Consider the following 19,826-nt stretch of genomic DNA (forward strand, 5'->3'; position numbering starts at 1 on the left):
TTTGGGTAAGAGTAATTCAAACATGAGAAGTTTCAAAGTAAAAGGTCCAAATAACTGTCAGCAAGTCAGACGTGCGCACAGATTACATTAAGATGGAAATTTAACATAATGTGGAATTTTACTAGCCTGGAACAAAAACAGGCAATCCCATCTTACAATCACGTATTAGATCTTCAAAAAAGTTATGAGAGGCAATACTAGACAATCAATGCTTGAGAAATCATTCCTCCTTATTTATTACTGTCACAGTAGTTGCAGTAAATTCAGGAAGTCTGAGGTCAACAGTACTTTTATTTTATAGGCTATTACTCTATTGAGAAATATAGAAACTGTTTAATAACAAAAACTATCCAATTTTCCAAGTATATTTTAATTTTAGTAATGAGTACTGGAATCTAAAACATAAGAACTACCAAAATCCATTTCATAATATATGAAAGAGCACTAAATGTACTAACTACATCATTTTCCTCAGGCGTTACAGGAAAGATATCCTGACGCAAACATGTTCAAATGCAGAGTAATTACAGTTAAGACAACTAGGCATGTATGATTTGGTCTTGTTTTCTTAACATGTTATTCCTTTAAAATAATTACTGATATGCTTAAAATTAGTAATTTTCTCACTGTTTTGAAAAACTTGAACAATACTTCTATTGCTTCTCTTGTTAAGATGTTGTTGAGTCTTGCTCCAAATATTATTTTTTCTATTCAAGATACAAGCCAGAACTTCACACCACCATATCCTTACCTTTTTACCATTGCAGGATTGTAAAGATAGATCTTCATGAACTGTCTCTCCTTTTCATGGTAACCATAAAAAGGCCTGGAGAGGAAGAAGTAAAAGCAAGAGGCTAGCCGGTTATGCAGTGGCATTTATTCTGCTGCAATTTACCATGAAGCATATTAAAACCCAGAGGGGGAAAAAAAAAAAACACGGATGAACTGCATATCCAGGAGACTGAAAACTCCCACGCATTGGGCCAAAAATCATTATAATCCAAATGTATTACTTAATAATACACTGTGACTCAATTTCAAAACAGAATCTTAACCCATTATCTTTACACACTATTAAAAACACATCACACATTTCTGAACAGACATTTCATAAAAAGAGGCTGACTCGGTGGGGTCAGATGTGGAGCACGCACATGCGAATTTGGGGAGGAAGGCAAAAGCAAGAATGGAAAAAAAGAAAAAAAGAGGCTGGGGAGGTAAGACAGGGCTACACTGCACACTTTGCAGTAGAAATTTCAGTCTAATGCAGGTAGGCGGGTTCATCAGGAAGCTCTTACCATGGGTCACAAGTTTGCCAGAGACGGCAAGATTACAAAATGACAGGTAGGTAGTGTTTTTTCAATGCTGCCACTCCTTTTCTGAAGGACTAATTTAAAACATTTTCCACTTTATTTGGTGAAATGCCAAGTACTCAAAGCTGCAGCTGATGCACTACATTACTAATAAAATGTTAAAGATAAAAACGATAGGTTCTATGCATGTTGGAATATCTAACAAAAATTCACTTAAGTACTTCTGGCTTAGCATTGTTTCTCACCTTCCCTCCATGTAAACACACTGATGCCATATCATAATAGTACTTTCACTGCATTTATTAGCGCTGGACTGCCTCAAAACAGCGTTCAACTCTTCTGATAAATGTTTTAACAAAGTCCTTGAGAACATTAATTCCGCAGATCAGGTGTAAATGAATAAATATCAGCTGTGTAATGTAAATAACCGAACAATGAGAGCAGCTTAAAAGAATGAATAGCTGCCCCTTTCCAGTGATTACTAGTCATCTCGTGCACTAAATGAGGCATGAATCCTGAAGAAAATAGGATTTGAGAATGCAATTAAAGAATACATGTCATAATGAATATGTCAAGATTAAGCTGAGGTTGCACAGGCAATATTAATTCTGGTATTACTTGACTGAATTACTGACTTTTCAGCATCAAGAATGCTAATCTAATCTAACATGCTTGTAATACAGCATGTTAAGGAAACAGGCCATAATTCAACACGTTGGGTAAATGCAAGAAGCCTACAGTTTGCAGTAATCGTGACTGAAGTCAACAGAAGTTTGTGAATACATCCATTTAAATGTTACCTCTCCGAAATAAAATAAAATCTCTTAGTCAAGAGTATTATTAGAAAGTGCAGCTTTGATGCTTACTTGCTAAATCTAAAAAATGAGGTAGTAAGAAGGTTTCCAGTCCTGAATTAAATGCAAACTCAACAGAACTGCACAACCACAGCATTAATACTGCTGTCCTTAATACGATTATGTTTGCACACATTTATACCGAACTGTTTCAAAAGATGTTTGTGCTATTAAAGCTGAGATAAGTTGAAACAACAAACTGAGAGCTGAAAAGGAGAAAATGAGATCTTATATAATGAAGAAATCTCTTACAGAAATTGTCGGAAACTTAATGACAGTTTATACGCATTGAGTTACAATGGCTCAATATGCTGTAGGCAGGGAAATTAAGAGCCAGTTTTAAAAAAGTCAGCACTTGCATGGCAAATGATCCATACTTACACTGACCTGGCACAACAGGGAAAGTAAGATTTATGAGCCCTTCAAGGTTAGATATGAACACCTACTTTAACTACACGATGCAAGCTGACAGCATATTTTAACCCCTTGCTTATCCCTGGACATCTACTATGTTTGAAGTTAACACGACAACAATCCTATGTTAAACCTGCAAAGGTTTAAACAAACACCCTTATTACATAACAATTTTCCAACTAATACAGAAAAGAACAGATAATCTCCAAGATTTAAAGAAAAATACAGGTTTCTCACCACGGAGACACTGTAAGGTCCATGACTCCAGTCAGAACAGAAGAAAGCAAACAGGTTTCTGCCACTACATAAGCATGTCTATCTACCCAGGTAAAAGATGAAGGTGTGTTGCAATTTCTGCTAGGTGTATCCCATCAGCCTCTTAGGCAAGCAAAGAAAATACTTGAAACAGTCCTTCCAGTGCTGGCTTGAGGCAGTGAGAGTCTGACCTTCAATAATGACTTGAACTCTAAGGCAAGAGAGGTGACAAAGAGGCAGGTTCTCCTACTCTGTGTCTGCTGCCTTCTCACCGATCTGAGGAAGAAAGACTGCCTTCAACATTTTAATCTGCCTGGGTTAAACATGAACAGCTATGTCAATGTCCACATAGCTCTCAAAGAAATAACAAAAATAAAAAATACAGTGGGTTAGCTTTCCTTCTATTGCAAAAACAACGTTCTGAATAAAAATATTAATAAAAAAAGATATTGCAGGCACTTTGCTAGCAATATCTAGACGATAGCACTACAACTAGCTGGGAACAGAAAGATTATCTCCCTGAAACTAATTGTTGGAAAGGATGTCTTTCAACAGAGCGTGGAACAAGAAAAGTAAAAGGTAGTGCTGCACAGTACTGAAAATTAGCATTTACATTGTTTTGCAGATGAAAAATTCAATGCATATACAGATTAACTGTTTTCCTCCAGGACAGCTTGCTATTATTCACCATGATTTGACACATTTTTCAGTCCTTGGTTATGCAAGCCAAATAAAAATTGATCAAGAGAATCCTTAAAATGTTAACATCCAGTAATAATATATAGTTTCAGCAGCAGTAGAAAGCTACACTAAATAAAAACAGAGCAGTCAGCTTGACAGATAAGTGAGAGCCTCATCTTCATGGTCTGTGCTGCTTGGAGGATCAGATGGATAAGCATGACCTGACAGTCGCTGTGGTAGACTTCGAGGGGCCATCTTAGATGATCAAAAAAAAAGAAGACCTGGAGGCAGACTCCTGCAAGACATGCTTGGTCACGGGGAACTTAGAATAAGCCAGACATGTAGCAAATGCTGGCTGGAAAGTACTGCTGTTATAGCAGAGACAGAATAAACTGAAAGGAACAGATTTGGAAACATGATGGGCAGTAGGATGCAAGTTTAGGAAAAAATGTTGTGCCAACCATTTGTGTCAAGCATAACTGTTGATTATGTTAGATTAAAGCAAGTGAGAAAAGCTTTTCAGTTGTACAGGCCTGTAGGAAATCACACATGGAGGGGAAAAGAAAAAAGAAAAAGGGAAGAGCACCACAGTCACCCAAGTCCACGTTAAGTGTTTCTAAATCAAACTGCAAAAAGCATTTCAAAACAAATAACAGAAAGAACCGTCGCAGGTCATACTTACATTCCGGATACTAACGACACTTTGAAAACATGTTGAACAGTAGAAGACGGATTGCCTAAAGCCACATTAAGTGCTCTGTCAATGCTGAATGCCACTTTGCGGAGATAGCGTTCTGGATGCTGTCCAAAACCATCATACGGTACGTAGAGGTAAGGAAAGATACCATGTAAGTGGAGACAAGTCTTTTGACCTAAAAAGAGAAAGCAAACATTTATTTTTGAATGACTACATCGTTATTTCTTTTAAGTAGTTCCTGAATTTGAAAATTTTTATGATATTTTCAGGTTCTACTGCCAGGGTAAATTGAAACAAGTTCAGGTCTAATTCATACAAAGGTGCCAATTTAGAGCAGTTCTCACAGTTGATTCATTGACTACAGCAGTAAGAATCAGATGTGGTTAGATGACATACACAGTGGCAAATTCTGCTATCATATAAGCATGATCCTAACAATTTTATCAGTAACAATAAGATAACACCACTCTGAGAATAATTTTGCATAGTGAATTAGTGTTGGATGGTTAATGGTTTCCCAGCCCTTGTAAATATTTTGAGATATCAAAATGATTCCCATTCCTCACTGGGATGAGCACATAACTTCTCAGAAATTAAAAAACGAATGACCTGGTGGATGCTCTGGACATTCAATGTTCTAGCCATTAAGGCATAAATTATGTGGATGTGGAAAAAAAACACACAGTGATTTTCAACTTTTTCAGTATGTGAATCGCTGTGAGGTCTCCGCTGCCTGTGCAGGTCTCTAACCTTCTACCAACACGCTTACTTCTCAGCTTTAGCTTTCATGAGTCTGCAGTAACAGCAGAATGAAAAAACACACCACGAAAAAAACATCATGCTGGACTAGACCACAGCTCAAGCTTCTGTTTTGGACAAGGTAAGGACAGCGATGTGGATCGGGATATCCCAAGCATGACCATTATATTTTTATTTTTTGTCTCTTCTCAGCTGTAATACATGTTCTTTCCTTCCCTCACCATAAAACACCAGAGCATGCATTCGCTCCCAAACCTAACAAATTCCACATCGCCACCCTTCGAGCCCGCAAAAGCCCTCATGACTTCTCACTGGTCAGTGAAAAAGGTTTGCAGAAAACTACTGTAAACACACACTACTCCCCACCCCACTGCAATGACAGGGAACAGCATTTGGTATTCTGCTTGGCCAGGCACTCTGCACCAAGGCAGCCAAACAGTGTCTGAAGGCACCGCTTTCATCAATCACAACACTACAGGGAGGCAGCACAACCTCACTGGTCCACAACTCCAAGGAACAGACTTCCACGAGATTATTCCTCCAACCTGAGATTATTTCTCAGCAGAGGGACCTTGCCCGTACTACTTACACTCACTCATCTCACATCTGCATGGACGCACCACTGGCCACCCAGTAAAGAGAGCTCCAAGTCCTCTAATGAGCAAGCAGAGCAGGCTTCCTGGGTCAGGGTGTCTGTCCATTTTTACACCTAGAAACAGCCCAGAGGATGCTAGCACATGGTGCTGTTCTCCACTGTGATTTTTTCTTTTCACTTCCTAGAAAATCAACCCCATCAAGTCTCTCCAGCGATGTCCAAATACACCCCAAGTACACAATACACACTCATAACATCGGGGGCACGTACGATGAAATCTGCCCGCATTAAAGAAACCAAACTAAAGAAACTAAACAATATGAACTAGAATTTTTTGAATGGCAAAACAAAGGGCAGAACCAGCAGCTTTATAGGGCAGGAGAACCTCTGCCACCTTTTTGTGGGAAAAGTCATTCATTAGTAGCATGTGAACTGAGGCAGTATTGATCCATGCAGTGATGGCAGACAATTAATTTTCTGTACGAAGTCACCAACAGATGTGTGTCTCCCCATGGCCGTACTTAAGACTGCCTCAAATAAAGGGTTTTTAACCCCCATATTAAAAACAGCAGTGGTCTAAACTTATGCAGTTCCTTTTTTTCCCTTTGCCTTTTTTTTTTATTATTATTAAAAAAAAGCACGTATGCAAGAATGACATTCAAGAAAAAAAAAACATTTTTTTCATATATGTTTCTGCGAATGCTTACTGAGGCATTAAAAAAATGAACAAACCAACCCACCCCAAGCTACACTTGATATTGGAGCTACAGAATAAGAACTTCTGGGCGGATATAGAGGTCTATCCCCCTGTGAACGTTAGAAATTCCCACTTTTGTTACCTTTACCTTGTCAAGCCAAATCAGTTCCTCACTTGGGTCTGTTACAGAAGTAGCTACGAACTCTTGTTCTTTTTGATAGCGCTCAAATACATCTGCGTTAGCGGTTGCCAAACTATTCTGAATTATAATTAAATCGTGCTCGCCCACAAAACAAAATTACAAAGCTCTAAATAAAACAGGGAGATGCTCTGAACTTATTATTTAAATTCAGGTTCCTTTCAAGTTACAGAGAACAATTAATAAAGCTTTTACAGCTAGCATCTGGTTACTCAAGTTAATTGAGTTAAAAATATATATCCATTTCAATTGCAGATATTGCACAGTTTTTGCTGAACTGAAACACCACTTTATTGCTGAATAAAACAGGACATGTACAGAGGAAGCTTCCTTCTATTCCCTTCTGTCCCCTTACCCTCTATTCCCTTCCTGTGCACAAAAAACAAAACCAACCAACACCATGGAAAACACTATAGCTTTCGATTGACCAAAGAATCAAAATGCCATCTAAGTCTAGGGAAATCTTCGAAAACACACACACTGAGTCACTCCTCGGTTTTGATTCTGCCCAGAAAGCAAGCGGGCTAGCAGCTGTCAAGTTACATGGGTTTATACAGTTCCTCACTTTGCTCCTTGCCAGTATTAACTCATTTATCATGCCATTTGGTTTTACTTCTATTTTTATTTACAAACCGTGTTACCCTGAGCCTTACCCTACTGACATAAGCACAGTCATTTGTTCCCGTTGTTGAAGTAAAAACCCCAAATTGCACCAAAGGTTGGGGTGCTGGGTCTGAGGCCAGACCCCAGGAGCAGGGGCCGTGGTTTGCACTACGCTGCTACAGATTCGAGTGGATCCCTTCCAACAGAGCCACAAGAAGAAAACAGATCTACCCGCTGAGGATCTCAGACCACACAGACTTACAATTAACATAAATTACAAACTTGGCCTGGGATAAGGTTAAGAGGTTTTATGCTTTAAACACGTCGATCTCATGTTTCTCTTTCTCTTCAGAGATACAGACAGCAGCACATTCGTACCGCTGGAACAACAGCGACCACCTACAGGGCCCAGCAGATGTTATTTTTACATCCATTCATCAGTTCCTTTGCATCTGCCGCATCGATGGAAGCAGTGCTCTACACACAGTGCAGTCTGGAGAAGAGCCATCCAGGTTGTAGAGCCGCTCCCCTCAGCTTCCTGAGGCAAACCTGAAGCCGTGCAGAGGGATTCCCAGCTCCAGACCAGACAGGCCACCTACCTGTCTGCAAGAAAAAGGTTTCATCACAACCGTTCTGTACACGAGCAGTACGTATGATGTCTTTGTTAATAAATGAATGCAATTGTGTGTGCAAACGAACCGACTGGTGGTGATAACGGGCTATCAGCCTGGATGTGGCTGCTGCCCAAACAACCTCTCTAGCCCGAGCTCTTTTAAAGAACGGGGTCTGCACCAGTTGAGCTATCTGCAAGTCACAGAGCGAGCACTCCAGCACGTGACTGGAAGGCGCTCAGGTCGGGAAGCAGAGCTGCAGCTCACTCACAAGTCTTTTTCAGGCACCGAGGGAAGCAGTGAATGAATGAACATGAGAAGTGCTGCTGCAGCACAGAAAGGGAGCAACACACAAAACCTCGAGATGTTACGAGATACTTGAGTAGCAAATTGGCTGTATTCCACGAAAAGAAGGAACTGGAAACTAAACGTCGATAGAGGTGAATAGCCAGAGTAACAATCAATCAATACATCAAAAACATTTAGTTTTTTAGACAGTAGAGAAAGTGAGCCTTAGCATTTTTTTAGACAGAGCCCTAAACCCACACTTACCAAAGCAAGTGGCATAAATGTTGCTGAAGCATTAAAGCCAAACACAGCATTTTGTACACTTGAAACCCATGGGACGGGGATTAAGAAATCAAGCCTGCTAATTTTTGAAGCTGCCTGCTGTATGCATTACAATTAGGAACACATACCAAACGTAATCCTTGCGCTACGGTATCATTTAAAATAGAAGAAGAAAAAGCTGTAGTAAGCCTGAGACAGAAATCTTCGATACAATTAGAAGAGAAATGAAACCAGTAGGATAAAGGAAAGCAAAGCGACTAGATTTCTGCTCAGGAACTGATTTCTTCTGACCACCGGAAGGCTCAGCCACACAGGATGATGGGCATGGATAAAAATGAGATGCAATCTATACAGTATCACAGAAAAATTGAGGTTGGAAGGCACCTCCGGAGATAATCTGGTCCAACCCCAGCTCAGACATAAGTACACTTCATTTCCCAGTACAGCAAGCTGCAGAACCTGAGGATTAGTATTCCAGCATCCTCAGAGAAGTGCTTATCCTCCATTTGAAAATAAAATTTATTTTGCTTTGAACTTCGAAAAACATCTTTGAGCTAAGACCGAATTGGACAAATTTCAGCACAAATGAAAACCATGAAAAATATTACGGAATACATTTAGACAAGGATCCTGACAGCTGCCTGAGCTACAAAACCTAAGGATTCACCACAGCTAGCGCATGGAAGTCTGTGTGTGAGGAGGAGACAGAAGTCCATCAGTTCTGGATTTCATAGAAATGGAAGGGACCTTTAAAGATATGTAGCCAAGGCCCAAGACCACTGACAGAAGCAGGGCCACCTCCCACCAGCCCAGGTTGCCCAAAGCCCCATCCAGCCTGGCCTCGAACACCTCCAGGGATGGGGCACCCACAGCTTCTCTGGGCAGCCTGTGCCAGGGCCTCACCACCCCTTGTGGTAAAAAGATTTCTCTTCAATATCTAATCGAAACCTAGCCTCTTTCAATGTGAAGCCATTGCCCCTTGTCCTACCACTACACGACTCAGTGGAAAACTTTCACCATCTTTCCCCCCTTAAGTACTGAAAGGCTGCAATAACATCTCCCTAGGTCTCTTCTCCAGGCTGAACAGATGACAGACCTCATCTCATAGTCTAGATAAACATGAGACATTAGTGAAAAGTTCGACGACGGTCTACAAGCAACCATATTTTCCTGTGGTGTTTCTGCCGCAGAACAAGATACCCCCACGATAAGAAGGCAAGCAAGGGCCACAGGGAACAAGTGCACAAAAGCCGTTCCTACATGTAAATGAGCATTGTTTTGTTGAAACTCTCCCTAGGACTGTTACTTTAATTACTGATCCATGACACATTTTTCCCACACCACCATACAATGCAACAGGATGGGAGCAAAAAGGAGAAGGCAGCAGCACTTAAATACATGGCAAAATCCCAAGATTTTAGGAAAATTCTGGCTGGAGATTAAGAAAATGATGTAAAATGTGGAAGACAAAGGGCTTTTTATGCAGTTTCAATCTATTAAAAGAACTTTAAGTGCAGTTTTGTACAGTGGCAGGACTAATCAAACACGGATCATATTAGTGGAAGAACGCATGTGAATGCATCAAGTGTGTGGCACAGAAAGGCTGGGAAGCCAGAAGGGATTCTCTTCCTTCACCAGTAAGAGCAAAGCAAACTCAACAGAAATCAGAAGATGCAACATTAGCATCTTTAAAAGATGAAGAGGTATTTTCAAGTAACTGTTTAACTATCTAGATTGAAAATTTTCAAAAGAAGCACAAACATCCAACCCTGTAAGTGATAATGACTACTGGGAGTGAGAGAATTAACAATTCTGTTAGAAGAAAAAATAATATAAAAATCAAAATTTGCAAGTGGCGCAAATACTAGAACAACAAATGGTAAAAATATTAGAGTAGTACAATTTACTCTACCCCAACTGCTAGCTAGTAGCAGTGTGAGCATCCCCTGCACAGGTCAGACGACACTTTAAACCATCTCATTCACTGCAGTGAGTTTGTCAAGGCACCCATCACTGAATACTACTCAATACCGAGCTACTAAAAATGGATAGGACTCCATTGCTTTATACTGCTAATACAACCTGCGAAATGAAAGTCATCACTCTTTGATTCACACAGAAAGCAAATAAATCACATACATGAATTCGGAAACAAGGTAATGCTTTGATGAAGTCAAATCCCTTCACCGGCATAAGTCGGGAAGGCCCTTTTCTCCTAAAATGCCTGCTACATCATAAAAAACATACAAGAGTTTCATCTTCTAATGTCAAAGCGTCCTTTAACAGTACATTACACTTATGTAAACTCTTCAGTGACTAAATGAAAACTCAACATTTCCCAGAGTCCTACATGAGGCCATCTTTTTTCCAAGAGGGTGAGAAGAAAGAGAGGAGTCCACACATTGTAGTCTTAAATACTGGACACTGGAGAAACAATAACAGAAAAAGATCTTGCATCAGCAAGATAACCTCAAAACAAAATCAAGAACAGAGCCCAAAGACCATATTTCATATATAATATTACACATTTGTGTCAAAGCTTTCAGTTTTTCTCTGGCACATATGAAAACACTTATTTCAGTAACATTTGTAAAAGGGCTAGCGAAATAGTTTAATTAAATTTGTTTGAGTCCAAACGGAGTGTTTGGCTAGAGACTTGCCACTGTTTATACTTCATCAGTCAGTAACTGTTTCCTCTAACATGCAACACCTCTACTCTGTTTTTTTTCTACTACAAAAAAAAGTAAAGTTTATCCATGAAGAAGATGAGGGCTGTGATTCATTACAGCTCAATTATTCCTCACCCTTGATGCAGAGAACCTTAGAGAGAGAGAAGGACTGGGTTTTCCATTTGTAATTTAAAATTAGGAATCGGTGCTGCCAGGTGCATATTGAAGTAAAACCCAGCCTAAAAGCAAAGAGAAGAGTTCAATTACCACCTAGGGAGACTTCATGTGTGGCCCTGGGCAAATTGCTTACTACAGATGATGCACTTTCTTGTGAAACAGCTGTAACTGTACTTCCATATCTGAAAGATCTGTTACAGGGATAAATATACAAAAGGAACACTACGGCAGAAAGTTGGCTTCTTGGAGCATGCAACAGCTAGAAAAACAGGATGAAGTGTTCACATAAGCAGCGGTATCCTACTGAGGACATCGCCACGTCTGTCTCAGCAAGCCTTCATGTAGAGAAAGCAAACTAGCACAAGCAGTTTGCACGCCCAGAATCTCAAAGACAATAGCCCAGGTAACACCAAACAAAATTACCTTTGAAACACTGATTTATTTGAGTGCCCAAGTACACACTTCAGTTGTCACATCTCCAACTGATACCTGCTCAGCTAATGTGCTTGCAAGCAAGCTTTTGGCTTTTCACCAGATACAAGTTGTGTTAGTCACATGAAACATGAAACGTAAGAGACAATTTGGTTTACCAAATCCTGTTTTCTGCAGTCTGGAAAGTCGTACAGTCATCACACGGAACTGTGTGACATAAACAACAAATAAACCCAAGGAAAAGCACAGAAACTGAAACAGCAATATGCCAACTCAGTGAGGTTGTCCTGATGATTTCCATAAAACTACCTGCTCCTACCTTGAATTGATGGGTGAGCTATGTACAAACCATTCTTCATAAGTTTGATGATTTCTGAATTAGGAAGAAACAGCAACACTAGTTTCTTCCTTTCTTAGTACAAACAAACAGACATACAAGACTAGGTTTGGTACTTGTGTGTCAAATACCCATCTACAAAATGAGCCATACGAAATGTTATTCTTGCTTTCTCTACTGGCAGACAGCTCATGTAAGCAGCTGGACAATATCAGTAATATTTTTATGAGTGTCAAAAATCACTGGATAGGATGCCAGCTAAAATGACCACGTGAAGGTGGAAAATGCAGCTGGCCCTAGCTGCAGATCCTAACCATCATACTAGGCTCTTGCCACATACATGCTGGCAACAGTGGCCAAACTATTATTCCACTATGAAAAACAACCCTATGACTGCAGCAGAGGGGCAGGCTGTATTAGACCACACCGACCAAAGCACAGCTGAATATAAAATAGAATATTTCCTACTCCCACTCCCAGATAAGCTAGTGGTGTGTGTGCTTTACTGCATCCTGTAAAAGATGGAAAAATAAGTCAGCAATAAAAATGGGATGCAGAGTAGTCACACAGCCTCTTTTTTTCCCCGCTTCCTTCAACTAGCTTTCATTAAAAACCATTACTGCTACAGATTTCTCTTAGCTATCTGATCAGTCTTTCTTGATGAGAGTAAAACAACCACATGTAAGCGGATATTGGTGCCCATATATCCAAAGGAGAACAAGTTTCGTTTGTTGTTAACTGAAGTTGAACTTCGATCTCTCTATATATGAGGCTCATGTGTATGTACAGATCTGTACAAGTACCGCAGAGTGCGCATCATTCCGATCACAACTCTCGTCTTCCCTGCACCAGAAAAAAAAGTTGAAACATTTTTGTTCAACCAGAAGAAAACACATACTCTTCTGTCAGCTAGGTAGTAAGTCAGAAAAAACACACCGTAAGACACTGCCAAAGACCATTTATTACTCTAAATTGTAGGCAAAAAAAAATGACATTAATTGTGATAAGGTTAACAGTGTTTTCATCAGCATTACCTTTCCACAGACACTTTTCAGAAATGTTGAATATTTATAAATTCATGAATACCACCAAGCTGGTGTAATCCCAGAGAAGTGATACACTGTAGAGTATAAACACTCTCACCAGACCTGTTTATGTTAACAAATAAATGACACCATATTCTGTTGGCTTTCTCTTGCCCTATTCTTCAAACAGGACTAACTCCATAAATACCTCTTGCACTTTTTTTTTTTTTTCATTCAGACCTCTGTTGCAGGTAACTATCTCATCTCAGCCTATTCCTCTGCCTGAAAGGAAGATAACATGCTCTACAAAAACAAGCACTGTTCTTCTCTATTAGGTTTATGTGGCAAGGGCTTGGTAGCGGGAGGGCTGCAGGGGTGGCCTCTGTGAGCAGAGCCCAGCAGCTGCCCCAGGTCAGAGCAGAGCCAGCTCCAGACAGCTCCAAAAGGGACCCGCTGCTGGCCAGAGCCAGGCCAGGGAGCAATGCTGGGTGGGCCTCTGGGAGAGCAGACTAAAGGAAGGGGAAGAAAACTGCTGTGCAACAGCAAGTGGGAGAGAGGAATGAGAACATGAAGAAGCAGCCCTGCAGCCCCCCAGGCCAGTGCAGCAGGAGGGCAGGAGGTGCTCCAGGCAGGCAGCAACAGTTCCCCTGTGGCCTGTGGAGAGGCCCCGGGTGGAGCAGGCTGTCCCCCTGCAGCCCATGGGTCCCACATGGAGCAGATCTCCACGCTGCAGCCCCCCCATGGGTGGACGAGCCCCCGGTGGAGCAGGTGGATGTGGCCTGGAGGAGGCTGCGGCCCATGGAGAGCCTCCGAGAGGCACCGGGCCGGAGCTGCAGCCCCTGGAGAGGAGCCCACGCAGGAGCAGGGGCAGAGAGTGACCGTGAGGGAGCGGCGGAGATGAAGCGTCAGGGACTGACCACAGCCCCCACTCCCCATTTTCCAGCACCACTTGGAGGGAGAAGGTGGAAGGGGGTGGGTGTGGCGGGGTCTGTTTGCTTTTAGCTCTCATGGCCCTAGTTTTATCAACTGGCAATAAATTCATCTTCCACGCACCGAGTCTGTTATGCCTATGATGCCAATTGGTGAGCAACCTCCCTACCCTTATTTCAATCCACAAGCTTTTTTCACCATATTTTCTCCCCCTGCTTTGTTGAGGAGAGGGAAGCTGGAGAGCGGCTGTGTAGTGCTGGGCTACCTACCAGTGTTTGTCGTGGTTCCGCTCGAGTGGGCAGCCGAGCTCCACCACAGCCGCTCTCTCACTCCCCCTCCTCAAAGAGGAATGGGGAGAAAATATGTGAAAAGGGCTCAAGGGTTGAGATAAGGACGAGAAAATCACTCAGTAATTATTGTAACGGGCAAAACAGACTCGGCATAAGGAGATAGTAAGATTTATTGCCTACAACTAACAAGCGAGAGAAGTGAGAAAACAAAGGAAAAAGCAAACCAAAAGCACCTTCCCCCCCATCCACCCTCTTCCACCTCCTCCCCCCGAGCGGCGCAGGGGAACGGGGAATGGGGGTTATGGTCAGTCTACAGCACTTCTTCTCTGCCGCTCCTTCTCGGTCACTCTCGTCCCCTGTGCTGTGGGGTCCCACCCACGGGATGCAGTCCTTGATGAACTGATCCAGTGTGGGCTTCCCACAGGCAGCAGCTCTTCCAGAACTGCTCCAGATATGGGTCCGTACCACGGGGTCCATCCCTCAGGAGAAAACTGCTCCAACCTGGCTCCCCTACGGGCAGCAGCTCCTGCCAGGTCACCTGCTCCTGCGTGGGCTCCTCTCCACGGGCTACAGGTCCGGCCCGGAATCTGCTCCGGCAGGGGTCTTCCACAGGTGGCAGCCTCCATCGGTGCAGGGCCACCTGCTCCACCGTGGTCTCCTCCACGGGCTGCAGCGTGGAACCCTGCTCCACCGTGGTACTCCATGGGCTGCAGGGGGACATCCTGCTTCACCATGGGCCTCACCACAGGCCGCAGGGGACTTCTGCTCCGGCGCCTGGAGCACCTCTCCCCCTCCTTCTACACTGACCTTGGCACCTGCAAGGCTGTTCCTCACTCCCTTGACTCTCCCGGCTGCTGTGTGGCGCAGCGTTTTTTCCCTGTCTTAAATATGCTCTCACAGAGGCGCAAAACAACATCGCTTATTGGCTCGGATCTGGAAAACAATGGGGCCCTTCCCAAACATGGGGCAGCTTCTAGATCCTTCTCACAGAAACCACCCCTATGGCTCCCTGCTACCAAAACCTTGCCACGTAAACCCACTACAGTGTTACACCACAACATCTCAGGATACCCAAGAGCAAACCTGATAGACATGATTTCTCATCACACATAGCCTTTAACGAAACAAAAAAGTTCTTAACATCTTATGTGCTTGAAGCTTACCATTCTTGGACAGTTTCACCAGAAGATTTCAGTGTTTACAGTTGAAAATATCGGCTTTAAACTTTTTCTCAGAGTAGAAGTCCCACATCAACTTAATGTAAAAAAGCACTTACCCCCAGTGCCCAAGGTAATAAAAACTTTCAGTGCAACATTAACATATTTGACCACAAACTTTCCACGAATTAGCCATATTACTGTAACTTACATTGAATACCATAACGGTATAAACATTGTCCATTTGTTGTATTATAACAATAATAAATGATGTGGGAGGTAATATCCTTTACAAGGAACCTATCTAAAAATATATTAGTGACAGATATGCCTGCTCAGGAGTCTTCCAAGAAAGGCTACACACAAAGGGGCAGGATGTTTGGGACATTTCCAAGTGTGGGAAAAAAGAAACTCCAGCAAGGAGGCTGGGTGTCAAAGTACTCTAATCCATTGTAGCTTTTACAAACGATGCTATAAATTGAGATTGTATGTATCTCAAATCCTTACTCTAAGTTTTCCCTAAGGTTTCTCGTGATAAGACTCTTCAGTTACACGAGGGAAACACTTTTCAGCTGGTGTTGCTGTAGCAGACTGGTTTGCTATGAACCAATCCCCAGCCAAATTCGATTTTATGGAGCTGTTACAGAGGGAGCGACTCCACAAATAACTTACACAAGCTGTATTCCTGAAGGCTGGTGGTCTGAATCCCAAGTCATCTCGCAGAGCTGTGAATCCTCCGCAGCTCTACAGTTTGCACCATAGAAAAGCTGCACACTGAAAAATGCTCCATCTTACTGTCCTCCTTTCCCCAGATCTTTTTTTTACCCTCTTCACTCCAGTTTAACAGCTGTTCGATGATTATTATACTTCTCATCAACAGATATTCAGGATTAATTTAAGAGGTACTGTGCAAGTGTAAAAATAATTGTTTCGAACTGTAGAAATAAAAGCAGCATTAGAAAATTTAGATTCAAGTTATAGTATTTTTCAGTACCATTTTTTGTTCTGATGAAAGATCTCTTCATCCTTTGCTCTAAAATAGCATGAAATATAGAAATCACACATTATTTCTGTATTTTTATTTTGCTTGCCATTCAGTTACTAGGTAGCCTCCTTGCTTGTCAGAAGACACACAAGGGTAAGTCTTACACAAGGAAAAAAAAAGTCCTCGAAAACCAAAGTAAATGAAATGAGCTCTTTTTACACATATTCTTTTCCCCCCGATTTATCCACTATGTCTCAAAGAATTCTGTATTGTAGCTTTTTGTCTGTGAGTACAGTCCCCAGATCCCCACCACGCCCTCAGCTGCGGTTTCTACCAAGCTGTTGGTTTTTCATTTACTCCAGGTAAACAAAGATCTAGACATGCACTAAAGTCAATAGCTGCTAAGTGCATGCACCGCATCTGTCACCCTTCCAACGTGATCTTTTTATGCCTTCTCCTGATCTTTTATATATTACAAAATATGTAAATTAATGCTCTTTCAGTAATACAGCTGGTGTTACTATTTTATTCCGCACATTTTGCAAAACTATTAAGTATCTTACTTCCTATTTCGGTTTCTTTTGTAACGTGCTACTTCACTTCCTCATCTTGAATTAGGCATCCATCCCCCTCTTTTCATCTTCTGTAAAGTCTGCTGTCTCTTGGCAGCACTTGAAGGGTTCCATGGCTTTTTGCCTGCTCTAGCCTTTCTTCCTGCAAAGAATGCCCAGCCTCTGTAGCACTCTTATCTTAGGCTTGTTACAGTCATTAATTGGTAACATACACGCTGTTCTAGTTCTTCGCATAATTAAAATTGCAAGGTCCTTTTCTGTCGCCGTGTTACTGAAAAAACAAATCAAACATTTGAGCACTTTACAGAAAGCATGTATCCAAAGACTGTTTGCCTTGTGCAGATCATTTCATGAGGTTGGCTTGTATTTACTCAATAACCTTCAGAGTGCCTGAAAAGACTGCGTAGACTGGATGTTTCGTTTGCCAAGGCAAAGTATTTATAGCCATGTCTGCATTCTTTAAGAAATGTTTAAGAAGTGTTATTCAGAACTATCTGTTGCTGATGCAGTATCACCCAACGCAGATATTCCTATTTCACAGGGTCATCTCACTGGCTATTCAATTTTGAATTGTTGAAATTCTGTGCACAGTGCTACTCAAAGTACTGATCACCTTTCTGCATGGAAAACAAAAGCTCTCCCTCACATATAATTAAAAAGAACAAGGGGAGAAAGACAGCTAGCAATCTAGCTTCACATTTTAAGCTAATGCACTAAATGCTCTGAGTAGAGGGAGTACCTAATACCAGTTCTTCCCCCGCCTTGCTCTGTTCAGATTTAACTCCCATCTCCCCCTGCTTACCCTTTTTCCTGGCCCAATGACGGCAGTGATATGTAGGCGGTACGTTTTAACACCTTTTAACCATAAATCCACAAATTAAATCTCGTGCAACAATCATAATCACTTCAACTTTGCTCATCCTGCAGTTGTAAAAAGCGGTAGACGAGGGAGCTCTTAGCCATGCTTGGAGACACATCACTGCTCTCCTGGGAGCACGACTACTGAGAAGAGACTTCTGAACTACACTTTTTGTGAAGATACTTAAGTGTCAGTGCCCTCGAAAACTAGGTTTTGTTTTCAAAATCAAGAGGAACGAGTACCTGAAGTAATGCTCCTGCATGATTGTCCGTGTTAAAATAAATTGCAGCAGTAGGTGTTTCAATTGTCTTCTAACCACGTTTTCTTCACATTTGACCTTAAAATTCTAAGATCCAGACTAGAACATTACCGAAAGCAAGAGAAGTGTGACAGATTCCTTCTGGCTGATGTGTTGTCAAAAAGGATGTTTAATTCTCACCACCAGACCCCTGCTTTTTCTAAAATGTAGCTTTCTGTTGATGCTTTCAGAGATCTCCTGCTCTTCCAAGAGTCAGGATACCACGTTTCAGAAGCTCCCTCCACCCTGTGTTTTGAAAGGCCCACAGAAGACTGAACTCAGGGAGGAGGAGGAGATCGAGTACGTGTACTTGGGGAATTACCAGCACTGCTCAGGCTCCTGAAAGGTCACTGTGAACTCACGACTCAGGCAGCTTGCTAGGACTATACCTATTGGAAGTCTCTTAACGCCATGATCATTGATGATTTAATGAGCTGTGTATCCACATACTTATGACGACCACATTACTTTTTAAGTAGTGCTTTATAAGGAAACCGTTCGTGTATCTGATTTTCCTTTAATGTAGCACATTGTTCAGAGAAAATCAGGAAAAAACCTGGGTAACTGTAGAATCAATAAGAAGAAAAGAGAAGTTAATACTTTGTGACAAAGTGATACGTGACACTATTATTAAAATTCTTTATGAATTATTCTGAAAATTGCTAATTTGCAAAGATCTTTAGATGAGACTGTTTCTAACAAGTTGGCTTTAAAAACCTACTTAGATTTTTAATTTTCAGATGTATGGCATATTATCAAGTCAGACAAGTTTTCACGTGTTACAGGTTTTTTTTTTTTTAAATCATGTCATTAAAATGGCTCAGACAACTGGAATTTTTTTGAGCTGCATTTTCATATTATTAGTGACTGAACACAGGTAACAGATTCTCTAGCCAATTAATTAAACGCTAAAGTAAGATTGCAAAAAAAGCACCAATTTTTGATGATGATTTAGCATTACTGAAGATGAGATTACAGTATTCAAGTATTCTGCATAAAGCATTGTGTAAAAAAGTTTTAACTGCTCTCATTGTATAGAAATACTGTTACAAACAAGGACTCCTAAACTACATAAGAGGAGATGCTTCATTTTCATCCCATGAACAGTCCCATGGAAGTCAACGTGAAAAGACAAGCGTGGGCACAGTTGTTTTGTTTCAGAATTAAGGAGTTCCTGAATACGTTGCTGTCAGATATAGCGACAGCAATTTTACACTAGAATGCTTAAATTTAGCTTTCTTCTCAAGATTTACCATACATATGTGGCTATTCCAGTCCTTAACACATTCAGTGACGTCTAAAATTAAGCAAAGCCAAACATGGCCATCTAGCCACACATCCTTAAATAAAACTTTTCTTTTAAAAATAAAATCTGAGCAATAATGGGGATTTCTCCTGTGGTTTTGTCTGAAAGCATAACTACAGTGTGCAGCAGGAGCAAAATAACTGCAGTCAAATACCAAGGCCACCTGCCCCCCCAGGTTTTCAATAGCTCTCCCACTGGGATCCTGCTAGCATGGTAGGAAAAAAAGCAAAAAGTGCATGGAGTGGGGGAGCAAGAAGATAAATAGAGAGACAAAGAAACTCAGGGAGAAGACAGGAAGCAAGAGGCTGAGCACAACAGGAAGGACAGACAGCGCAGTCTGGCAGATAACCCTGACACCACACTAAATCCAACCTGCAGCTCAAACAGCCCATCTACCAAGAGAAACCTGAACCAGCTGTTACTCTGTAAGCCTCTGGCTCCTCAGGTATATATATTAAATGAAGTTTATTTGTGCAACTGGTAGTGGTTCTTTCAAGGCACCTTAGCTTCACTTGGTACACAGGAGAGAGCCGGAATCTGC

The 19,826-nt window shown here is 41.5% G+C and overlaps 1 protein-coding gene across 1 annotated transcript in view; it reads right to left on the bottom strand.

Annotated features, from left to right (window-relative positions):
- REV3L (REV3 like, DNA directed polymerase zeta catalytic subunit) overlaps window positions 1–19,826 on the bottom strand; it is a 116,626-nt gene that overhangs the window by 67,198 nt on the left and 29,602 nt on the right. Inside the window, exons 2-3 of the mRNA XM_032184050.1 lie at window positions 4,200–4,389; window positions 752–826 (exon numbers count right to left, since the gene is read on the bottom strand). Coding sequence (XP_032039941.1) covers window positions 752–826; window positions 4,200–4,389 — 265 coding nt within the window. The remainder of the gene's footprint in view (window positions 1–751; window positions 827–4,199; window positions 4,390–19,826) is intronic.

This window comes from Aythya fuligula, chromosome 3 (genome assembly GCF_009819795.1).
Source record: "Aythya fuligula isolate bAytFul2 chromosome 3, bAytFul2.pri, whole genome shotgun sequence".
Taxonomy (NCBI): Eukaryota; Metazoa; Chordata; class Aves; order Anseriformes; family Anatidae; genus Aythya; species Aythya fuligula.